Source organism: Zea mays, chromosome 8, assembly GCF_902167145.1.
Source record: "Zea mays cultivar B73 chromosome 8, Zm-B73-REFERENCE-NAM-5.0, whole genome shotgun sequence".
NCBI classification, from domain to species: Eukaryota; Viridiplantae; Streptophyta; class Magnoliopsida; order Poales; family Poaceae; genus Zea; species Zea mays.
The window spans coordinates 153,849,814-153,870,232 of NC_050103.1; the positions used below are offsets into that span (position 1 = coordinate 153,849,814).

Sequence of the window (20,419 nt, forward strand, 5' to 3'; positions counted from 1 at the left end):
CCACTGAGCGGTTTAAGCAACTTACTAGTCCTGATTTACAGGCATATATACCATCAGAAGCACTTCAACCATTTTGGACTGATGTGTATCGGAAATCTTGGAGTGTGAAGCTTTATGCTACCAAATCTATTGCTGAGACATTCCAGGTTAAGTATTTCTTTTGTCACTACTCTGGCTTCCATCCTTTCCTGTTTTGGAGTGAAACTCTGGTTACATGCATTCAAGTTTCATTTGCCTGGCAGATGTATATATAACTTAGGGCCCACTTGGTTTCTCTTGTGGCATCACTTGCCTTGCCTTGCTGCGCCGTGCGAGCAATGAGGCACTCGCTTGGCCAGGCGAGCCGATTTTGCTCTCCCATGGAGCAAGCCAAATCTTTATTGCAAGGTTCCCAAAACACCCAAGCAAGAGAACGAAACAAACATCTGTCGCTATCCTGGCTGAGCAAGGCGAAACAGTTCTTGGCGGAGGAACCAAGCAGCCCCTTGGCTGTTAATGGGTTTCCAGCACTTTAGCTAGAACACTTGCAGCACATGGTTGATGCCTTATTCAAAGTTGTGCTGATTTTTTTGGAAGTATATAACTACCTTATTAAGTTATTATGAGTTGATGAAATAACTTATTACCCAGTCTCCACCTTTAGCTGTTATCATTTAGAAGGTGATTAAGGAAACTGCTTCTGATGAGAACTTGCCATGATCAAGAGCATGGTGCCTTGATTAATGTGTTCTTTAGAAGTTCACAAATTGTGCTCTGGTTTGCCAGTCCCAGCCTTGCATCTGACCTAAATTGAAGTACCGAATAAAAGGATGGTGCGACTACTAGCATAACTAAATAGCTTCATTTTCCCTTTAATTCAAAGTGAATACTGTTGTTGTCAGTTTTCCTTATAAAGATTTGAGTCACATGTATTTTGATGGGTTGGTACTTTTTCTCAAATACACAGGAGACCTGTGTATTATAATATTAAGGAGAAAAAATGTCCAAAGTGGACCAAGTACCATTTGATGGGTTGTACTTCATATATCTGCTGCAATACTTGACATCTAACTACCGAAGTCTTTTTTTCATTCCCTTTCAGCTTTTGACTGTTCTGGAAGGTGCAATAATACCAGATCGCCTCTCTTCTGATTTTGAAACAACAAGCGAATGTCTAAACTCACAGGTTATCGCACCCCAAAATCCTGTGTTACCAGCTGGATTTGCTTCTGTCCTTCCATGGGTTCCTGACACTACTTCTGCTGTTATGCTCCGAGTGTTAGACCTTGACTCAGCTATTTTGTATGTGCAAAATCAAAAGATGGAGAGGGATGATGGAGGTTTTATGGTAAGCTAAATTTTGATAATACTATTTCTTTTTTGGTTGGAAGTAAGGTATCTCTGTTGTTCGACTTACACATGGCATCAAATATATAGCTTCATGTTTTGGTCAAAACCTACCTCAATGCTCTGCTAATATACCTTCAAATCATGAAATGTTTTCATGTGTTTGATTATTTATCTGGGCAGACTTTTCAGTCTATATATATGATGCTATCACCAGTCCCCTTGCAAATTGCATAATTATGTATTTATATTTTCCCTTACCTGCAGAAATTTCCATCAAGGTATACAGTTGTTAAGAGCAAACAAGAAACAATTCCACTCGAACCAACTGGTATGGATTTGTATGATGGAAGGTGGCTTCCTGGTAGTGGCCGTAGGGGACGTGGCCGTGGAAGTAGAGGAGGTAGCAGGGGAGGCAGGGGCCGAAGTCGAGGTGGAAGGATCCCAAGAGGTGTTAGCAGCTCATCAAGGATCGAGTTCAAGGATGGCATTGCTGCTTCTGGTAGAGCGCCAAGGAAGAATGCACGTCGAGGTCGAGGTCGAGGTCGAGGTCGTGGGCGTCGAACTGTCAGACCTCGGCAGCCATCTGTGGGCAGAGGCAGATCAATTCCAAAGGAAAATTTGATGGGAAGCTTTAGCATGCTTACCAGCTCAAAGGCTGCCGACATTGAGGAGTCTCCACGAAGCTCTGGCGCAGATGAGTGGGGCTTGGAGACCAGAATGACATACACTGAGCGTGACGAGAACAGTTCTGGATCACGCTATGAAGATAACGAGGAAAACGGCCAGCCCATGGACGAGGATTATGAAGAGCAGGTTCCAGATTACTCAATAGACTATTCTAGTGGGTCGAGGCACCATGAAATGATGTCCATGATGGATCACGAGACTGACGAGGAAGATGAAGATGCTGAAGGTGATGAGAATGTGGAAGAAGATGATGCAGACCACGCAGTTGACGATGCCGATGTTGAGATGGACGAAGGTGATGATGAAATTGGTGATGACGGAGAGGATGGCGGCGTTGGCGGGGAGATGACTCCGGATGAGGATCCAGATGCTACTTCATATTCATCTGACTACAGCGAATAAGAAAGCAGAAATAAGTGACCTTATCCTAGAGATCCTCCCTCAGCGTCCCTTTGTGAACCAAAAGGAAAAGCTAAGGAGCGATAGATGTGCATACTGTTTTTTTAGGCACCGCAGGTTCTAATAGATTTCCTGACGTATGCCTACTCATTCGATGAGTGGTTGTATCTTGCTAGGTATGTGCATGTCACTGTAGAATTCCCCGAGCTATACAGTGTCTAAGGAGAGATGATATCATATCGCAATTTGCTAATTTGGTTCCCATGCGTCATCCCGATCCTAATCTGATCCTTAAATAGAGCCCATTGTCCCCTTAAGTAGAAGTGATCTTTTATCATGAGTTTTACCATCTCTTAAAAGTAAATATGAAATTGGAGTCTGCTTTCTAACCGAGAACATGGCAGGCGCATCGTAGGCATCCTCGTTGGCGTTGAGCATCGTGTAGAGATAACAACTTTCACTTGAAGGTCATTGTGTTTGGTTTGTACAGATAAAACATAGTTTTACTATGATTTATCTAAAACATTGGTATTTTTGAGATTTTCGAAACTCCACTTAGGAACCCAGTTTTCTTTCCTACATATACTTTGTTTTTCCAATAAAACCAAATAGATCTCGGTTTTGAACAATATTGTAGTTTTACTGTAATAAAGTAATACCGTAATATTTATGTCATATACAATTGTAAACTATGGTATCTCAAAACTACAATATTTCAAAATTGTATTCTCAAACAGGCCCTAAGTTTGGTCGGCTATGGCACAGCTTACTGGATTCCTAGATGGAACCATGAAAGATGCCTGAAGCTAAAATAGTTGTTGCCAACGATGATAAGACGAAGGAGAAGATCGCAAATCCGATGTACGTCGACTAGGTCACACATGACCAATAGTTGTTGAGCTATCTAAATTCAACCTTGTCCAAGGAATTTTTTGGGCAGATAGCGATGTGTCAAACTTTAGGAGTGGTCTGGAAGGTAATCCAAGACTTAGGGGCTCCTAAACTTTAGGAGGCCAATAGTTGTAGATAATCAAGGATGCATATCATGCATCTTCGCTCCAAGCTTGCAATTAAACGGAAGGACGACAATCTGTGATGACTTAGGGGTTGTTTGGTTCTTTTAGTCACCCTCCTAAACTTTAGTCTTTAGAAATTCTATTTGAAAGACATATTTTAGTCATCCCATTTTTAGAGACTAACAGTGACTCACTAAAGTTTAGGAGGTGGTAACTAAACACCCCCTTGCTTCGCCAAGACGAAGTCTTATGGCGATGAGATAGTGGCAACTGGTAAGAAGCTAGAATATGGTGATATTGTTTCATATAGCTTAACAGGACTTGAAGCCTACTACAATCCTTTGATTGAGTCGGTTACTTCAAGGTGGATCCGGCCACATTTAGAGTTGATTTGGTGGCAAAGGGATAACAGGGGACTGGAGGGAATTGAGAGAGAAATGAGTTGATTTCCTCTTTAATCCCCTCTAATTCCCCATGGTCACCCAATCAACCCTTAGTGGACTCTGCCAATTTGTAAGGTTGGGAAATCTGACCAACTATCAGATGAGCGTCAATTCCGCGATATGAGGATACGTGGTGGTTTTTTGAGGAAGAGGAGGACATGATGTTGGTCATGCCGGAAGAGGTGGCTTTGGTCGTAGTCATGGATAAGGGCACGATGCACGAGGAGATACAAGATCGGTGTGGTAGTTGTGTGAAAAGCCAGGACATGTGGCATCCAGATGTTAGAACAGGTTGTTATCTCTGTCCACAAACTAGCCGCTGATAATTGTATATTCCTTAAGTATCATCCTTGTTTTTTTGTAAAGGACCAGGACCCAAAGAGAATTCTTCTACGCGGTAGATGTTAAGGGGGACTTTATCCATGGCCAAGCTTAGAGCAATCATCTTCATCCAAGTGCATTTTCATGACCACCAAGCCTTCATGATCAAGGTGCCATATCATTGTCAATAAGGTTGTTAGTGAGAATAAATTGCCATGCTCTTCCTTATGGTCAAGTGAAATCCAAGTGTGTGATGTGTGTCAACACGTGAAGAGTCATCAATTACCTTTACCTAAGTCGTTTAGTATGCCCCAAGCTCCTCTAGAACTTGTGTTTTTAGATGTATGGGGTCCTACCGCTTTTCAAATGAAAAAAAATGTTACTATGTGAGTTTTTATGATGATTATAATAAATTTAGTTAGCTTTATCCCATTTGACATAAATCTGAAGTGTTCCAAGTTTTTCAAGCCTTCAACACCTTCAACAAGAAAATCATTGTAGTGCAAACTGATTGGGGGGGCAAGTATAAAAAACTCAATTCCGTTTTTGCTCGCATAGGAATCATACACCTACTATCTTGCCCACCCCCATAGAATGACACACTAGCATGTAAACAATGTCATACTATTGAAGTAGAGCTCTCCTTGTTAGCTTGTACATCTGTCCTTGAAATTTGGGATGAGGTGTTTTATACCACTGCATATCCCATAAACTGGGTATATGATCTCCAGAAGCATGTTGATGGTACAATTGATAGATACAAAACTGGTCTTGTTGCAAAAGGTTTTAAACAAAAATATAGAATTTATTATGAAGACACTTTTAGTCATGTTGTTAAAGCGACTAATATTTAGGATTGTTTTGTTAATTGTAGTAACCAAAGGATGCTGTTTGAGACAATTTGATGTTAAAAATGTCTTCCTGCATGATGTTCTAGAAGTACATATGAATCAAACACTTGGTTTTGAGAGCTTGGAATATCCTGATCATGAGTGTAGATTGGATAAGAATATATATGGATTAAAACAAGCACATAAAGCTTGGTATGAAAGACTCAATACTAAACTTGTACAACTTGATTTTGTTGCTTCAAAGCGAGGTACTTTTTATAGTAAGGGCAAGGTCACTATCTAGCTATTGATCTATTGATGACATTGTGGTGGCTAGCTCATCCAATAATGTTGTGAAAGCAACGTTAATAGATTTATGAGTTGAGTTTAATCTCAAGGGCCTAGGGATGCTATATTATTTTCTAGGAATAGATGGAGAGCAAATTAAAGGAGGATTTTTATTGAATCATAGAAAGTATGCTACTAGAATCATAAGAGAGCAAGAATAAAAAAAATTGTAAATTAGTGAGTACTCCACTTACTATCTCTGAAAAAATTTCAGGATACCATGGTATTTTTCTTGATATGCAAGAAACAACAAGCGTAGGTGTAGTACAATATCTAACTTTTCCTAGACCATATGTTGCATTTTTAGTGAATAATGTTTGTTAATACTTACATGTTGCATGAAGGAGGTCCACGACGCTTCCATCTATGATTGTTGAGTTTGTGATCCAAATTCTGAAGAAGGCGACCAAGTTGGCGAGCGAAGCGGAGGCCCGTCGCCAGGAGGCTTGGGTCGGATCGTTCCCTACTCACCTTAGGGTTTTGCCTCTATAATACACTTGTAATCCACAGGAAATCGTCACCTCATTGTAAATCTTCTGCAATCTATAACCACCCAAAAATAATGATATTGTTGATGGCCGACGTCCATGGTTTTTCCCCTTCGCTTTGGAGGGGTTTTTCACGTTAAATCTATGTCTTCTCTGTGTTTAATCTACTTTGTGTCGTATTGATTCATAACAGCGACTGCTGCTCCAAGACCAAGGTCGAGCTCACACTTCGACCACAACGACACCATGAACGTCGTTGTTGCTTGTAGTCACCTATAGGGGGTAAATAGGTGACGCTAGAAATTCACAACTTAAAACAAGACTTGATCCAAATTGGAGGTTAGCACAAAAATAATTCAAGGCAAAGTGAGAGGGAAGAGAAGTTCTTTCACTTAATTGCTCTTTAGATGCAGAATTATAACTTGGAGCAATACTGCAAGTATAATCAAGAACTTAGAGTAAGGGAGAAAAATATTTTTTTTGGAAAGAAGCAAAAAAGCACACAAGACACAATAATTCTTACCGTAGTTCAGCCAAGCACCAAAATCTTGCCTATATCCACGTTGTGGTGTCCAAACGATGAGGGTTGCCACCAATCCTTCTCAAGTGATCTAGTGATCAACTTGAGGCCATGGTTCTTATATTTTCTCCTCGCAAGGATCTCCACATATCATAGTCTCTATCAGCCGTACATAGTTGATGGGACTTACAACTCCAAATAACAACAAGAGAGAGAGAGAGGGGATAAGAACATACACAAGAGCACAAGAACAACACCATAAAGTGAGAACAAAGCACAACAATATCTCACTAGAATGGGCACACTTTCACGTGTTTCACTAATGCGTAGGAATGAAGTACTTGCTTTTGAGTAGCTTGGTGTCTAGTGGAGGTTGAAATAGAGGTCTGTTTATAGCCCAAGCCTCCACAAAACTATTGAAGTTTCATCCAAAAACTACTAAAAATCTACTCTTGGGTGGGACACTGGACCGGTCCGGTGCACCACCAGATTGAGAACAGTAACGGGTCCTCTAGGATCTTGACTGGCGACTTCTAAATCGGGTTGTGCACCAGACCGCCACATGTTAGTTGCCTATTGAAGTAGAAGTTGGAGCCGAAGTAGACGTTGGTGGTGAGGTACAGCCACCAGACCCCTCCTGCAGACGGTCCGTGGATTTTTATAATAAAAATCCCGAGACTGAGCAATTTGTACGACGGGGTCCGGTGCACCAGGCCGCCGAAACCCCTGTTCTAGGCTCTCTGTGAACTCGGCCCGGTGCGCAACCGGACCGGACCGGTCCGGTGAGGCCCAAGCAGCTGAGCTTATGCTCTTTTTAGCCAAGTTTTCTTCAATTCGACTTGTTTTTTATTCACGGGATATTTTATATGACTTAGACAAACATAATTATAATATGGTCGATATGCCTAAGTTATAGGTTCATACCTTTAGCTCATTGTTTCTCCCATATAGTCCTATTTCAACTCAAAACAAGTCAAAGTCACTTTTTACTAGAAAATAAGTTAGAGATCAAACAAAGTGCTTATGTTTTCTGGTTGCAATGTGTGCCTATTTGTCTAATAATAAAAAAAATCCTGCAAGGAATTGGAGATGGGGCCATTGACATGCTGCCCTAGTCCGCACGCACCCGGTCCCGTGTCGCAGACTCTCCACGCGGTTTCCAGCGGACGCCGCGTTTCTTTCCTTATCCCTGCCAAAACACAGCCCACGGACGCACGGCGCGGGCCGCCGGCCGGCCCTATCATCCAGACACGCCGAGTGGGTAGGGTAGCAAAACTAGCAATCGGCGGAGAGAGGGCCACGTGCTGACTCGGACGTCGACCAGTACGCCGGAAAGGCACACGGAGCCCCCATTTCTCAGACTGACCGCAGCGGTCGACCCTACCGCTCCCCCTCCCCTTGCATGTCGGCTGTAGGGGCACCCTATGGCCGCAACGGTGCCCCCTACAGCGCCCCCTATGTGTCGGTCCCCTTCTCTCTCCCCCCAGATCTAGCGTGTCACTGTTCATCACTCTAAACACTGTGCTGTGGGTCCACGAGTAATTGTTAGTAGATAAAAAATTGATGGTTGGTATAGAAAATGATATTTTATAGTGGTTGTGGGGTATAGGGGGAGTATTTAGGGGGAACCGCTGCGGGAGATGAAAAAATAGGGGGAAAAATAGGGGGGAAAAGTGATATAGGGGAAAAAATTTAGTAGTAACGGTTGCGGATAGCCTCACCCGCTTCCTCCCCTTTCGGCCCTCTCTCTCGCTCTAGGCCCCTACCCATAAGAAACTTCGTCACGGTCTACTCTTTCTCCGTCCTAGCAAAATCCTCCCCGTACTGAGAGCCAAAGAAACAACAAAGGCAGGAGGCCGGCGAACTACGCGAGGAAAATTTCGTTTCCCGGGAGGAAGTCGGGAGTCGAGACACGCGCGGGTCAAAATCGCCTCCGTCGCTGCTGTTGCTGTCGGAGGCGAGCAGGAAGGGGAAAGAACGAGCTTGGAGCCTTGGACAGCTCAAGAAGAGGGGACGGGGAGGCGGCAGCCTGTGAGAAGGCACGTGACACGTGAAGGAGCCCAAGCGAGGGTAGGGAGGAACCGAATCGAGACATGGACTCGGAGCACTGGATCTCGCGCCTGGCCGCCGCCAAGCGTTACTACGCGGCGCAGCTCGGCCACGTCGACGGTGAGGATATCCCGCCTTCTCCTGCTTCTCCTTTCGCTCAGTAACAGCAGTACAGCACGCGAGCGATCCTGTTGCTGATTTGTGGGCTCTGGTCGGATTGGTTGCAGATGTGCCCGGGATAGGGACGGAGGAGGTGGAGATGGAGATTGAGGACGACGGGGGCTTGGAGATGGAGATGGAGATGGCGCTGGGGCTCGGGGACGCGACGTGGCCGGATGTCGCCTGCCCCTACTGCTACGAGGACCATGACGTCGCGTCCCTCTGCGTCCACCTCGAGGAGGACCACCCCTATGAGCCCCACTCCGCGGTGAGTCAGTCAGCTCGCTTCTTCTTCTTGCTGCTGCAGAATTCTTACAGAGTGAATTGTGAGCCTGACTGCCTGAGAGGCTGAGACGTGATGTACAGAACTGCCCGCTCTTGCTTCTTCCCCGATTAGAGCTGGACGAAACGAAACGTTGTAGCTTACTGGTTACTGCTTGAGGGGTTGACCTGATGAATCAGCTCATGAGTTCTTGTTTTTGTGGTAGTAGCCTTGTCAGAGGATTTTGGCTATCCGTCTGTCTAGTTGGCAGTTGCGATTTTAGGAGAGCCGAGGTTCAGTCAATAACTGAACTGAAGCCTATGGCTTCGCAGCTTCATGCACAGAAGAGCACTTTGGACTGGAAATTGTGGCTTAGTGAAAAATAGAATGCTCAAGTTGGGCTTGAGAGGAAAGAATGTATCTTGGTCCGAATTTAAGTTCATTCGTGTGCTTCAGACTTTTGGTTTATTGGCAACACAATTCCTCTCAGCTCAGCCAAGACCTGTGGGCTGTGGCGAACTGTCCTTGTCACCATCATTTGGCGCCTTTGGGATGCGCAAAATGGCGCATTTTCTGTGACGTGGTGTTATAGAATCAGCATGTGATGACTTTGTCATCTGGAGCAAACAATTATCTCCTGCGTCTCTTAGTTTTGATTTGTGTCGTTGGCGTATTTACCTTCAGAGTTCAGACTTGTAACTCTATGATCCCCCCATGTGCCTGGGTAAACCTGTGTACCCTTTTCTTCTGCAATCAACTTCTAGGTGGGGATCCCCATACCCCACCCAAAAAAATCTCCAAGAAACTTTGTTGTTACAGAGTGCTTGAGAAAGATTTGGGATGATTTGCATTATTTGACGGTAACAAAAAGGTGTCAAGAGACACTAGAAAATTTATGGGAGAAGTTTCTCTATTTAAATATATGAGATGATCCCATTAGTTTGGGCTAATGGATTCAACTATTACATCTGGCTCGTTTTATAATAATCTTTAAAAACTCAACTTATTGTAGCAAGGATAGTGCCACCTTAGTTTTAAGTCATCCTAGGTGGTCCAAAATAGCACTTCTTTATCAGACCACCTCCATGGCAAGTCATTCAAAATGCGCACCTCATACTACTTTTGTTTATGCTACACTGTAGACTGCTAGCAGAGGTAGTGTTCTCATTTCCATTTTTCTCTCTCTCATTTCAGCCCTGCCCCATTTGCTCCCAAAGGGTTACAAGAGATATGCTTAACCATATGACCATGCAGCATGGTTACCTGTTCAAGGTTCACCTCTCTACCCTCCTACCTTTCTCTGCAATAACATTCTTGATAAAATTTGCAAGCCTTCTGACGCCCTGTTTTTATTTCCTACTTACAGAACGGTCACAGGTCTCGCAGATACATTATTCCCGAGAGCCATGCAATTTCTGCATTGAGCCGAGATCTACGGGGTACTCATTTACGGGCTCTTCTAGGGGGTGGTCATGGCCACAGATCAAGCAATGCAGTGACTACAAACATTTCCAGCGATCCTCTTCTTTCGTCGTTTGGCCTGGGCTTCTCACCATCAGATGCACCAGAACCATCAAAATCGGCGTCTTCTATTCCAGATGGCGCCTCAATACGTAAGGAGACACCGGTTCAGCCTTGGGAGTCGAGGTATATATAACTCCTGGTATAAATTTGCTAGATTCTTTTATGGGCGACAAGTGTTCTCTATAAATTTGAAGCTATTTTATTAATCGCTTGCATGTCTGCTCAAAACATTCCTCATTATGATTCATGAACCTATTGCGCCTTCTGTTCTCCTTTGCACTATCCAATTACCATGTTGTTTCCTGAGGTTTGGAATTGCGCTACGATAGCCCACTCTTCCACAACCGACAAACTATTCTCTTTCAATGGAAATAGTCTTAGCCTTGAATTGAACTAATTGAGCTAGCGGTTCTTAATATTTCCAGCACCTCTGCATTAAAACCAAGTTACAAGAAGCGTACACTGACAGATAATCCCCTTTGCTGTTAAAAGGGGTTTCACTTCCTAGATGTTTGTGTTTTTTTTTAACTTCTCATCTACGTTTGCTGTCAAGCAATGTGCTTTAGTGCTTGCAAGTTTCAAGGGTCTGCTTCGTTACGTATGAGATACAGGAACTTCAACTTGTGTTTCTTTTCGATGGCAGTATTGATTCATCTCTCACAAGCGAGGAAAGGGAGCAAAAGCGGAAACAGGCCACCGGCAGAGCAACCTTTGTGCAAGGCCTAGTGCTCTCCACTCTATTTGGAGACTGATTGTTCGAAACAGCTCTAGGTTCTTGCACATGCTAGTTCGGCGCTTACTCCTGCCTGGTCCGCATAGTCAGATAGTGCTCCGCCCGGTTTGGTGCATCTAACTCTGATGGCGGGGAAAGTTCGCCTCAGGAAACTTAGCCGCGTTCTTCTTTGTTTCAGAAAAGTGCGCAGTTGATTCTATCGTGATATAGCTTGATTTAAGCTAGCTGTTGTACCGTTGTTTTTACCAATTTACCAGCCAGTAATTCTTATCTGTTAGCTCACTGGCAGATCGTGTTTGCACCAACATACATAATAACCTGTAACATGTACTTACACAAAGCAAGAAAGGCGCTTGTTCGAGCGCACATTCTTCTTGTTGTAAGACCAGTTAAGTATTCTCAGGTATGCATAATGGAGACGAATGGTGCGGTTGGACTGAGGTTGTAACTTGACCTGTGTGGAAGTTCATGTTGACGGACTTCGGCTGTCGTCGTCGAAGTAGCACTCTGGACAGTACCTTAGGTACAGAATTAGCATTCCCTTCACAGCAAAAGAGTAGGGAAGAAACCACGGCATACATTGCACCCAAGATGAAGTTTTGTACAGCCTTTACTACAAAATCTGTAGTAACGAATACGGGACTGAATGGACACATCTGCATTAGATTGAGTGACTATCATCTCTACCATGAAAAATCTTACATCAAGTTAAGAAGAATCGGTGAAAAATAGATTGCATGTAGAGGGAAGAGCTAGCATCCATCTACTCTACGCCGTAAATCTTGCATAAAGCTGCAGAACAATGTTGATGTTAGGCATCCATTTTCTAATGAAAATAGATCTGATCCATTTGACTAAATGATTTTGTTGTTTGATGATCAACATAACATGTGTACTAATGGTTTTGCAAGTGTTTGTGTTCTGTAGCTCACATGATTCAAAGTGTCTTGGACTAAGGCACCGAAGGCACCGAGGAAAAACACCTCAAAAGAAGACAATAGAAGATTCATATAAGACTTTTAAGTATTCAGCACAAGTCCAAAACACACTTGAAGAGTCCAAGCGAGAAAGATTGAAGAAAATGAAGAGGGCTGCTTCTGGGTGCACCCGACCAGTTTGCCAGAGAGCACTTTTCAGGCACTCGACCAGTTGACGCGCCGGACCTTGGCCAACCAGTGGCGAAGCTAGAGTAAAATAGAGGAGGGTGTATGGTAATAACCGGTAGAGGGTACATATATGGTAAAAATCTGGTATGAATCACTAATTTTGTAAAATTTCGTGGGTGCATATGCACCCCCCTACCTTCTACCTAGCTTCGCCCTTGTGGCCAACAGTCGGCAACGGCTAGCTCTAACGATCATCTGGTCACCGCACCGAGCCGGTGGTGCACCAAACCTCGTGGACGGTAAAGCATGCCAACGGCAGAAAAGTCTACTTTTCTCCAACGACTACTTTGGAGTTGGAGCTCTATATAAACCCCTAACTGTCCATTTGAAGCTGTGAGAGCCCAAACAACATTACTATCGAGTAGAAACACATCTCCATTGCCCCAAACACTCAAGTGTTTAATAGAATCACTCGATGATTAGCATAGGTGCTTTGTAAAGTGTTTAGGTTAGTTAGACTGCTATTGCGCTTGCTCTAGGTTGTTTCTAGTAGATTAAGTGAGGTTAGAAAATCCACACAAACCCATCGGCTCTTGCGTGAGTCGTTGTACTTGTACCGAGTGGGGTGAAGTCTTATGAGACCAGACCAACCGAGTTTGTGGTGCAGCCGCCACCGTGTAACGTAGGGAACGAGGTCCACGGTGTTTTAGCCGTAAGCTCGATAGTGAAGACGATAAGGAGCGTCCGAGAGGTGCTAGAAGTGAAGCACCACTTGTGCGTGGAAAAAGGCTCGCGGCTCTCTACGAAGTTACCTGTCTAAGGTGTTTGGCTCTCGCGTGGGCTTCCCTTTGCATAGGGGCACCAAGGAGGATTGGTTAGAACCTTGCATGGTTCTAGATACCTCAGTAAAAATACCAGCGCGTCAACGGGAGTTTGCATGTCTACCTTTCTCTTTAAGCTTCCACATTTATTGTTTACTTAAGTTGTGAAAGTCACCTAGAGGGGGGTGAATAGGCGAAACCTGAAATTTATAAACTTTAAACACGCACTAAGATCGGGGTTAGCGTTAGAATTAAATCGAAGTTTGAAGGATAGTTCTCATTGCTTAGAGTTGCTCAATCAATGCGGATAACGTTTGGGAGAAAACTCAAATCAATATAAGCAAGGGAACTTTAGAGAGAGGAAAGAGGGGAACAAATCAAGTGGTAATCAACACAAGTGAACACGGTGATTTGTTTACCGAGGTTCGGTTCCAAAGAACCTAGTCCCCGTTGAGGAGGCCACAAAGGCCGGGTCTATTCCAACCATTTTCCTCTCTCAATCGGTCACACAGACCGGTTGAGGCTTCTACTTAATCACTTGGATCACTAAGATCTTGCAAGGATCACCACACACTTAGGTGTCTCTTGCTAGCTTTACAAAGCACTTAGAACAAATGAGAATAGAGAGGAGAAAGCAATCCAAGCAACAAGAGCAACAAAAGAACACAAAAACACCCTCTCTCAAGTCACTAAAGATTTGAGTTGATTTGGAGGCTTGGAGAGGATTTGATCTTTGGAATGTGTCTTGGAGTGAATGCTATTGCTCTTGTATTGAATGTGAACTTTAGAAAACTTGGATAGCTTGAATGGAGGTGGTTGAGAGGTATTTATAGCCTCCAACCACTTCCTAGTCGTTGGCTGAGTTTGCTGTCGATGGACACACCGGATAGTTTGATGGTGCACCGGATAGGTACTGTTCACTGTTCGGTGCGTACCACATCAGCACGTCGTTGGGGTTTGGAGCGGCTTGACCATTGAAGTCTTCTGTCCTCTAGCGGCACCGGACATGTCCAGTGCGGTCTGACTTCTCTGCTCTGACTTCTAACGCGCATTGTTCACCTTTAGCAGTCGACCGTTGGCGTAGGTTACCGTTGCTCTGTTGGCTCACCGGGTATGTCCGGTGCACACCGGACAGTCCGGTGAATTATAGCGGAGCTCCCCTTGGAAAAACCCGAGAGTGAGAAGTTCGCTTGGTGCTCGGCCTAGGGCACCGGACACTATCCGGTGCGCCACTGGCAGCACACTCTCAAGTCTTTGCTCCAAATCTTGTTGAGTCCCCAACTTAATTACTTTTTGGTTTATATTGAACCTTATGCACCTGAGATAAAAGATAACTAGGCAAACTAATTAGTCCACGTGGTTTGTGATGGATGTCAACCACCAAAATCGATTATAGGAAATGTTTAAGCTCATTTCCCTTTCAAGTTGTAATGTTTACCATTCCTAGTTTAGAATATAGGCTAGTTGGTAGGATTGGAACTTGGGTTGCTAAAGTTCTTTTACGGTAGAGATAGCAACACTTAGATAAAACCTTAGTTGCACATTAATGTTTAGTTTCTTGCATAGGTTTTGTTTAAGAGATCATTTATTGGCCTAGCTTAGAGTGTGAAAAATAGAAGTCCTAATTCACTGCCTCTTAGGCGTTCATGTTCCTTTCACATTTTTAACCCTATATGAATTTAATTGACAACGCACATTGAATGTAACATAAGACACCAGAATAACGAAGTAGCTCAATTTGAGAATCGGTCTGTTGGAATGTGTATTTAGCCGTAAGAACATGCAGCAAGTGCAAGATCATCCTATTTTCAACATGGAATACAAACAATAGGCTAGACCCAATGCCGAAGGCTCCCCGCGTTAACGGGTTCCGAGGAGAGGATAAATTAAGGCCATGTTTGTTTCTTTAGTCTATGGACTAAAGTTTAGTTAGGGGACTAAAGTTTAGTCCCTAACATGTTTGGTTCTAGTGACTAAAATTAGTAAGAATATAATAAATGACTCATAAGAAGACTAAAATGGGCTTTAACTTTCTCCTGCTATTAATACAATTGAACTAAATAAGGGGCAAATGTGGAATTAATATGATTTAGTCATTTTTAGCCACATCTTGAGGGACTAGGGACTAAAACAGTTTAGTCCCTATCTTAGGGTCTGTTTGTTTACCCCCATGGATTATATAATCTGGATTATTTTTAGAGGATTATATAATCTAAATTATATAATCTGGATTATATAATCTGAGTAGTCCTGTTTGTTTACCCAGATTATTTGAGTTGTTAATAGGATTTTTTGTATGAGGAAGACAAGAATGCCCTCTATATTTGTACTAGGTCGAACCAAGGGAACCTAGAGCCTGGCGGCTAGGGTTAGGAGGAGTCGAGGAGGAATTATGCTGGATTTGCTAGTCGCTGGATGCCGGATAGGCGCAAAAACGATTCGGTGGATTATAATGACATTGGTGGGTAATTTCTAGGAAACTTAAAAGGGTAGTGGGGAAGTGGGAAAAAATAATCTGAAATAAGCACCTCCTCACTTGCTTATGGATTATCATAATCCAAGGGGTTAGATTATATAATCTAGGCAAATAAGCTGGACTGTTTGTTTGCCTCTTAGGATTATTTAATCAAGATTATATAATCTGTGGGGTAAACAAACATGCCCTTAGTCCTATCGTTTGGCAATTTAGAAACTAAATGAGACTAAAATAGAGGGACTAATCTTTAGTCCCTCAAACCAAATGAGGCCTAAGTAAATACGGAGAGACTACTCTACTTTGAATCCAGTGAGACACTGCCTCTTTCCACTGCATTAGCATATATATTCATCAATCAATCAATAATGTAAGATGCAAAGAAATTCCCCGTACGCATCATAGGGCAAAGGTGACCAAATTGGGGTCAAGAGTCACCGGGCAAACCGGATTCGAAGCAAACCTAGCTTCATCAAATGATTTCTCTCATCCAATACGAGAACAAGCGTCAATGTTGTATAGCAATAGAAATTAAAGAAATGTGCCTGAAATAGGGAGACGAAATAGAAGCTTAGTGACAATATCACAAGAAATAAATAACTTGGAGAATAATTATGATAAACTACTAAAGAATGTTATGTGTGGATTTGGGACAAACATAAAGTTCCAACGAAGTACATTGGACTATATTAGCATCTAGGGAAAGGCATACCCCCTGTTGGCATGCCGCGCACAAGGATCTTCTCAAAGGAAGATCTACATACCATGGGTATATTTACCAAGATTATCCTCAGAATTCATGTATGACTTAGGACTCCCTAGGTATCCTGGTCCCCCCTCATGCATCTGATAGGTAGGGCCCTCACGTCCTAGGGGACTTGACCATCAGGACCCCAAGGCCTTGACCATAGAAACTCGAGCCCCCCACCTACCCCAAGACAACTAGTTGGTAAGGCCCACTAGGGTCCTCACGTCTTGGGCCCCTGACCGTTAGGTCCCTGTGGGCCCTTCGTGCCCTAGGACAACAAACAAGTAAAACCCATCGAGAAAATTAACTAATAAACATTACCTTTGACTTAACAAGTAGATTACATTTATTGAATTGTTTGCTTTGGTTGTGTTGTCTTCAATGACCAAAAGGGGGAGATTGTAAGGAAAATAGACTAAGGTCCATTTATAGTAAGGTTTTGGTCTTTGACGACCAACATAACCATTTGTACTAACATCATCTGATACCATTTTTAGATATAGTTCAAAGGATGTAGAGTGGACTTGTACAAAGATAAAGTGGTGATCTAAATGATCAACACCTCAAGCAACACATCAAGAGACTCATTAAAGTACAAGAATATGCAAGAGTCCAAGATATAAGATGGAATCTAGTCATATGCAAAAATAATGAAGAAACAAAGTGAAGGGTTTCAACAAGCGTCTGACTACCTTAGGGCATGTTCGCTTAGACCAATCCAGAGGGGGATTGGAGGGGTTTAAATCCCCGTCTAGTCAAAAATGGCTAGGCAGGGATTTAAACCCCTCCAATCCCCCTCTGGATTGGTCTAAACGAACAAGCCCTTATGGGGTGTCAAACCATACGGTCAAGCTAACCCTAAGCAGCGGTGAACAAGAGCGTCAAACCCACAGGGCAAGGGCGTAAGACCATACAATCACATTGTTCACACTCATAGGAGCGTTGAACTCATCCTGTTCAAGGGTCGTCGAACCATTGAAGACAGAGTATGGCGTAAGACCATACAATCACACTGTTCACACTCATAGGCCACGCCAAATATTACAATATGCATGTATATACATACAACAATATAATCAATTGCTAATTGATTATATACGAATTTAACACTATAAAAGAGTAATATTACTCATCATTTCACATACCACATCAATTCAAAACTAAATTAACACAATTCATCACTTATTAGTGCATCCAATATAAGTGGAGGTTTTGTTTTACTGACAAATGCTAGCTCGTTCGAGCTAACGAGTTGGCTCTAACTTGACTCATTAACAAACCAAGTTGAGATACTATCTCAGCTGAGCTGACCACAAACTGAGCGAGGTGACAAGCCACGAGCATTTTGTGCAGCCCTAGGTGTGTAGCCCGGAGTCACACCTCAAATGCATGAACGCTTAACTGTTGAGTTCACCATAGAGAAAATATGCATACTGAGAGCACCTAGAGGGGGTGAATAGGTAATCCTGTAAAATTCAACACTAATAGCCACAAAACTTTGGTTATGAAGTGTTGGGGACTTGTTCTCAAATGCTAAGAGTTAAGAACAAGGCAACATAAAAAGTGCTAAATGTTAAGGTCCTTCGTCTTTCAAGACATTATATCCTTTCGGACATAATGAATTCCGGACGAAGGTTAAGAAGGAAGAGACCTTCGTAAGTTCGATAGATGATAAAGAAGAATGCATATATGAAATACAAATAATAATGCAGATATTATCATCAACTTCTTTTTTATTTTCATTATCATATCCATAATAACAAATTATAAATGTAGCTTCGGATTGACGGAAAGTAAAGATACAGGCGTGATGCGAAAAGCGAATGCCAAGTCAGCATGAACAGTACAGGAGTACTGTTCATCTATTTATAGGCACGGGACGCAGCCCGTGTAAAATTACATTAATGCCCTTTACATTTATCAATAACTCTATAGTAATTCTTCGAGGTCTAATTTGGCTTTTCATCTTTAAGTCGGTTCCCCTTTTCTGCTGTCATGCCGAAGCTTTTCTGCGCATAGCTTCGTGATCATCTTATCCTTCGTCATGATCGCCTTCCGTCCCACTCAAGCTTCGTCTTGACCATACTCTTGTATACCCGTAACCCGATTCCGAAGATACCTGTTCGCATATTTCACTTGGAAAACATTGTCAAATCATGTTTTTGAGGACCTTCGGAAGCCGAAGGCCCCCAACAGTAGCCCCTCGCAATATTAATTTGCTGGAATGATAAATTCATATTGTGACATGGACGAAGGCTTTAAGCCGAAGGTCCGAAAAAACACCTTCCCTTTGCTAGAATAGCAACAGTCATTGACAAGCGGGACCCTCCAGTTTTCAACGCACTAGGCGTATAAATAAGAGCTCACCACGAGTTTATTTGGCACGCTTTCTTGCCATCTGCTCTTGCTCACTCAACTTTTAGCCTGTGCACAACAACACTTGTTTGACTTTTTAAATTTTTAAGCTTCGGTTTGGAGAGCACTTTCTCAGCGTTTGCGAAGATGTCTGAGGATAAGAAAGCTGTTGGTGATTCGAAGCTGAGCCTTTCTGAGGAGATGCATCTGGGCTTTCTTCAATCAATGTCAAAGACCAATACAGAGAAGATTACTAGGGAGATTTTGGAGGGTTTATCTGAAGATACTGGTGACAGTGACAGTTATGATGTGGATAGTGGTGGTGAAGACTCCGAAGATCGACCTTGGCGACCAAGCCATGCGGTTTTTGGTAAATCGAGTATTAAAGAAAGCCATCTTGTCAATATGAGGGGCAGATATTTTCGGGACTTGTCTATTGTGAGGGCTGACGAAGGAGAGAGGACTTGTCCGACTCCCGAGGAAAATGAAGTCGTGATATTCCGAAGCTTCTTAAAGGCTGGACTACGATTTCCCTTGAGCAGTTTTGTCGTGGAAATACTGAAGATATTTGAAATCTACCTTCATCAACTTACTCCAGAAGCAATCATGAGGATGGGCATCTTTGTGTGGGCCGTGAGGAGCCAAGGTTTAGAACCAAATGCAAAAAGTTTCTGCAACATACATGAGCTATTGTACAAGACAAAACCCTAGGGTAAAGAGCAGTATCACAACAATTTTGGCTGCTACAGCTTCGGCGCCCGGTCTAGGTCAAGCTGTCCCGTGCCAACCTTTCGAAAGAGGTGGCCCGGCGACTGAATGACGGAATGGTTTTATGTGAAGAATGACTTGAAATCACGGGAAGATATTAAAGGTATCATTATGCGCCCTATCTAGCAACGCTTCGGCCTCCAGAGGCCGAAGGTGGAGATGGATGAAGCAGTCGAAGAATGCCAGAGAGCCTTCGGCGCGGTGTGCTCTTTTATTGGGACAAGGGATTTAATGCAAGAACACATTGCCTTCAGAGTATGGCCACTTGCAGATAACTGGGAAATGCCGAAGGAAACCGTCAAAGAACCTGACGAAGGTGGACTAGTCAGGCTAAAATACACATTCAAATACGGAGATAAGTTCGTTGAGCCAGATGATGACTGGTTGAAAAGTATTGAGGCCATAAGTGATGAATTGCTTGGAGTATACTCAAAGGCCGAAGATACTGCATTATCAGCGGCCTTCGGAGGCCGAAAGAAGAAGAGACTCAACCGAGTATTTGATGCAATTGGGTTTGTCTACCCCGACTACCGTTATCCAACGCGGGGCCAAAAAAGAAAGAATATATCTTCTGTGAAGGAAACTGCTTCAGCCGCTCCTAGCGAGCCGGCGCCGAAGAGGAAAAGGGTAAAGGTTCTCACACACCGGCCACGTTATATTGAACCGGCCACAGTGCCTGAGTTTGTCGGTGAGACCTCTTCGGCCACCGAAGCTAAAGAACCGACTCTGCTGCCAAAAATCGAAGAGCTGGCCGAAGTGCTAGCAACAGAAAAAGTAGAAGAACCGAGGACTGAAGAAACAAAGACATCAAAAGATTTAAGTCCTTCAGCAAAAATTGAGGCAGCAAAAAGCCAAAAGGGTCGAGCAGTGACCCCGAAAAGAAAAAGGATGGTTAATGTGCTTGATGTTTTGGAGACAATTAAGTCTTCAAGCACAACTCCGAAGAAAATTGTTGAAACTTCCAAAGTGCATACTGAAGCCTTTGTTGCCGAAGCTTCAAAGCAACAATCTGAAACTGAAGCTGGGCCTTCAGAGCCCAC

At 43.2% G+C, this 20,419-nt stretch overlaps 2 protein-coding genes across 4 annotated transcripts in view; both read left to right on the forward strand.

Annotated features, from left to right (window-relative positions):
* The window catches only part of LOC103636162 (homeobox-DDT domain protein RLT2), a 29,301-nt gene extending 26,615 nt beyond the window's left edge, over window positions 1-2,686 (forward strand). For both annotated transcript variants that reach the window (XM_008658510.3, XM_020542410.3), the window contains 3 exons: window positions 42-146; window positions 1,082-1,327; window positions 1,594-2,686. In XM_008658510.3, the coding sequence (XP_008656732.1) occupies window positions 42-146; window positions 1,082-1,327; window positions 1,594-2,418 (1,176 nt within the window). In that variant the 3' untranslated portion in view covers window positions 2,419-2,686. The remainder of the gene's footprint in view (window positions 1-41; window positions 147-1,081; window positions 1,328-1,593) is intronic.
* A 5,376-nt stretch (window positions 2,687-8,062) lies between these two features.
* On the forward strand, window positions 8,063-12,414 carry LOC100282084 (fiber protein Fb2). 2 transcript variants are annotated; one of them, XM_008656729.4, is made up of 5 exons: window positions 8,063-8,550; window positions 8,658-8,857; window positions 10,046-10,123; window positions 10,218-10,498; window positions 12,036-12,414. In XM_008656729.4, exons 1-5 carry the CDS (start codon window positions 8,475-8,477, stop codon window positions 12,259-12,261), a joined length of 861 nt encoding a protein of 286 aa, XP_008654951.1. In that variant the 5' UTR covers window positions 8,063-8,474; the 3' UTR covers window positions 12,262-12,414. The 2 variants fall into 2 exon arrangements, with proteins under 2 accessions (XP_008654951.1, NP_001148469.2); NM_001154997.2 differs by lacking the exon at window positions 12,036-12,414 and adding an exon at window positions 11,019-11,554 and having other exon boundaries at window positions 8,105-8,550.
* The last annotated feature ends 8,005 nt before the right edge of the window (window positions 12,415-20,419 follow it).